This window comes from Chaetura pelagica, unplaced genomic scaffold (assembly GCF_000747805.2).
Source record: "Chaetura pelagica isolate M959 unplaced genomic scaffold, ChaPel_1.0 scaffold1107, whole genome shotgun sequence".
In the NCBI taxonomy this organism is placed as follows: domain Eukaryota; kingdom Metazoa; phylum Chordata; class Aves; order Apodiformes; family Apodidae; genus Chaetura; species Chaetura pelagica.
Genome location: NW_009953957.1, coordinates 93480 through 97466, shown reverse-complemented (window position 1 = coordinate 97466; position 3987 = coordinate 93480). Strand labels below are relative to the sequence as shown.

At 58.6% G+C, this 3987-nt stretch overlaps 1 protein-coding gene across 1 annotated transcript; it reads right to left on the bottom strand.

The window, feature by feature from the left end:
- Nucleotides 1–1123: 1123 nt before the first annotated feature.
- On the bottom strand, nucleotides 1124–2929 carry LOC104392483 (hemoglobin subunit epsilon). Its single transcript, XM_010001886.1, has 3 exons — nucleotides 2832–2929; nucleotides 2496–2718; nucleotides 1124–1252 (listed from the first exon to the last, which is right to left on the bottom strand). The coding sequence occupies exons 1-3, from the start codon at nucleotides 2921–2923 to the stop codon at nucleotides 1124–1126; spliced, it is 444 nt and encodes a 147-aa protein (XP_010000188.1). The 5' UTR covers nucleotides 2924–2929.
- Nucleotides 2930–3987: the final 1058 nt, after the last annotated feature.

Here is a 3987-nt window from a genome sequence, read left to right as displayed (position 1 = left end):
AGAAACAAACCTCCTAGGGTGAAATCTGTCCAATCTGTGCTGTGGTGCAGTTGTAGTTGTGGCTGCCCCGTCCCTGGAAGCTGGAAACATCCCAGGTTGGATGAGGCTTGGAGCAGCCTGGGCTGCTGGGAGGTGTCCCTGCCCATGCAGGGGGGGCACTGGGTTGGATCTGAGGTCCCTCCAACCCAAACCAGTCTGGGATTCCATATTTCTATGCTAAAAACTGAGGGTTTCTGGGGGTGAGGCTCTGCCATGTGCACCAGCACAATCAGTGCCCCTGTGGAAGCAGCATCTCCTCTTAGGCTAGCTGAAGGAGTTAGAAGAAGAGAACATTCCCCTGAACCTCACAAGAGTCCAAGCTGTCCTCATGTGCTAGGTTGTCTGGAAGGCCAGGGTGCATCCTCAGCCCTGCAGCAGGGCAGGTCCCAGCTCCCTGGGTGCAGGGGTGCTGGGCTGAGGGTCTGTGCCCCTGTGCCTTGGTTCACATCAGTGTGGAGCTGGGAGGGCAGGTGTGGATCCCTCTGCAACCCCTCATTGTTCCTGTCACCCTCTCTGGAACCATTCTGGGTGTCAGGGCCCTTTCCATGGGTTATGTCTTCACAAGCATCCTCCCCATCCCAACCCCTCCATGCACTGGCAGGGAGCGCCCATGGGAGAGCACTGCAGAGTTAAGGAAACTCTGTCTGAAACAGCTTTTAGCATCACACCCCAGAATCCCAGACTGTTTTGGGTTAAAGAGCATCCAGTGCCCCCCCTGCATGGGCAGGGACACCTCCCACCAGCCCAGGCTGCTCCAAGCCCCATCCAACCTGCCCTTCAACACTGCCAGGGATGGGCCACCCACCCTGGGCAACCTGTTCCTCACAGTGAATAATTTCTCTCCTGTATCTACCCTGAATCTCCCCTTTTCAACTTTAAAGACATTTAGGAATGGGAAAACCCCCCACTGGTGGATGGCACAGCAGAAGCCCCCCTGGTTCCCCTCTTTCCCCAGCAACAGACACAGGGACACTCTGCAGAGGTGGTGCAGGGAGGCATTTATTTGGGGGTTAACACACCAAGGGCATCATCTCCCCGGTGCCCCGAGGGGCTCGTGGTGGAGCTGGGACCCTTCCCTGGGTGCTCAGTGGTACTTGCGGGCCAGGGCATGGGCCACCACATTGACCAGCTTTTGCCAAGCAAACTGGCAAGCGGGGGTGAAATCCCTGGCGAAGTGGGAAGCCAGGACGATGATCAGGATGTCCCCGAGGAGCTGGAGGAGAAGGAGGAAAAGGGAGAGGTTAGTGCTGCTCTTCCCCTGGTGCTGCAGCAGGACCCCGAGTTGGGGCTGAGCTGTGGGACTCACAACCTCTCCAGGGAGGCTCTGAGCTCCTGCTGCACACAGTTCCAGCAACCCCACCTGTCCTGACACAGCTTTAGCTCTCAACAGCTTCTTCCCTCCCACAAGCTCCATCTCCTGCCTCTCCTGCTGCAGGATTCCAGCCCCTGCTCCCTCTCCTTCCCCCTTCTCCCCACCTCCCTGCAACCCACCCCCTGCCTTTCCTTTCTCCTGACTTCTCCCCCAGGCTGAATTCCCATTCTGAAAGGACTCAAGCATGGAATCCCAGAATCCCAGGCAGGTTTGGGTTGGAAGGATCTTAAAGCTCATGGGCAGGGAATCACAGAATAATTAAATGGTTTGGGTTGGAAGGACCTTATCATCTAGATCCAAGCCCCCTGCACGGGCAGGGCCGCCTCCCAGCAGCCCAGGCTGCTCCAAGCCCCATCCAACCTGCCCTTCAACACCCCCAGGGATGGGGCAGCCACAGCTTCCCTGGGCAACCTGGGCCAGGCTCTCCCCACCCTCACAGCCCAGAATTTCTCCTCCTCCCCGAGGACCTTGAAACTGTTCTCCCCCTCTTTTGGGGGATGCTGAAGCAATTTGGCCTGAGATCCACACTGCAAAATGCTGTTGGTTTGCTGCATTGTTTTTTGTTTTAGTTTTTTTTTTTATTTAAAAGTGGTGAGGAGGAGGGAGTGTCCCAGGCAGCCCATGCTGGGCAAGGCCTCGTGGCTCTGGGGCAGGCTGGCTGCAGCAGAACCTCTGGTTTCCTCAAATGCTCTGCCCAGCTTCTCCTGCCTCCACCTCCAGCCCACACTGCACCTTCCCCTGGGTTCAGAGAACCACAGAACCTCTCAGGTTGGAAGAGACCCATAGTTTGCTTCCTGTCTCCCCAGCCAGATCTCCCTTGGGTGGCAATCTCCCCACACCTTCTCCTCCCCATTTCTGTGCTGGTTACTAAAAATGGGATTTTTAAAGGGTGAAAGTCACCCCCACCCTTCCAAGCAGCCCTGCAGAAGGTGTCACCTCACTGGGGTGCCACGCAGGGACCCTTCCTCCCCCAGCCAAAGGAAGAACACCAAGACAGGGGAGGTGACACCCCCAGTGTCAAAGCAACATCTGACTTTCCCCACACGACCCAGGGACTGGGGCTGGGACTGAAAACCCAACTCACCCTGAAGTTCTCGGGGTCCACGTGCAGCTTCTCGCAGTGCAGCTCGGACAGCTTGGAGAAGGTGTTCTTGATGTTGTCCAGGTTCTTGATGGCCTCCCCAAAGGAGGTGAGCACCTTCTTGCCATGGGCACGGACCTTGGGGTTGCCCGTGATGGCCGTGGGGCTGGAGAGGTTCCCAAAGTTGTCAAAGAACCTCTGGGTCCAGGGGTAGACGATCAGCAGCCTGGGGAAGAGGCAGAGGAGACACGAGCAGACACAGACAGGTTAATGTTCCCAAATGCAGCTGCCACAGCTTCTCCACCCAGGGCTGAGGAGCTTCCCAGCAGCTGGACCTACCTGGCCAGGGCCTCGGCACCACATTCCTCCACGTTGACCTTGCCCCAGAGGCTGGTGATGAGCTGCTTCTCCTCGGCTGTCCAGTGCACCATGGTGGCAGGAGGCTTTGCTGGGAGCTGCAGGAGGACACGGACCCTGTGCAGGAGCTGCAGACCCCAGGGAGGCTTTTATCCCCTGCTGGCAGCTCCTCCCCGTGCTGCCCCGCGGGGCCATTGGCTGGGGCTGGGGTGGGGGTCCCAGCAGCGGGGGAGGTGGGGTTCCCAGCAGCGGGGGAGCAGAAGGGGGGTCAGGGTGTGGCAGGCTGAGAAGGGGCCTCTGGTTATCCTGAGCTCAAGAGCTTTGTCCCTTCCCCTCCACGCAGGCTGTTCTCCACTTGGCCAACCCGACGTGGGCCCCTTGGCAGGGGAAGGGCTGCACCAGGTCCTGGAGCAATTGGCCATCATGGGTCAACATGTCCAGGGGGCTCAGAGCCTTGACTGCCCCAAAAGATGGACTTATAAACCAGACTGGTTTGGGTTGGAAGGGACCTAAAAGATCATCCTAGATCCAGCTCCCTGCATGGGCAGGGACACCTCCCAGCAGCCCAGGCTGCTCCAAGCCCCATCCAACCTGCCCTTCAGCACTGCCAGGGAAGGTTCTCTGCTCTGCTTAACCCCTCTCAGTGAAATCATCAAAGCCCTGAAAAGTGCACCCCATGGCACAGCAACCCAGAGGAGTTTGTCACCAGCAAACCCTGCAGGTACCTGCACTGCAGGAGGTCTCCAGCCTCCTGGCACCACCAGGAGCTGTGGGCAGCTGGTTAATGACTGACCTCCTAATTCAGGTTGTATAACTGAGAAGATGTTGTTGCCAGTCCCCTGCAGTGCTTGTACCCCTTGCAGAGCCTGAACTTCTCATTCTTTGGCTTTGGGGGTGCTGGGTGAGGAGAAGCTCAACATGAGCCAGCACCGTGCCCTGGAGCCCAGAACCCACCCGTGTCCTGGGCTGTGTCACCAGCAGCGTGACCAGCAGGGCCAGGGAGGGGATTGTCCCCTCTGCTCTGCTCTGCTGAGACCCCCCTGCAGGGCTGGGAACAGCTCTGGGGTCCCCAGCACAGGGAGGACACAGAGCTGTTGGAGAGAGGCCAGAGGAGGCCCCGGAGATGCTGGGAGGGCTG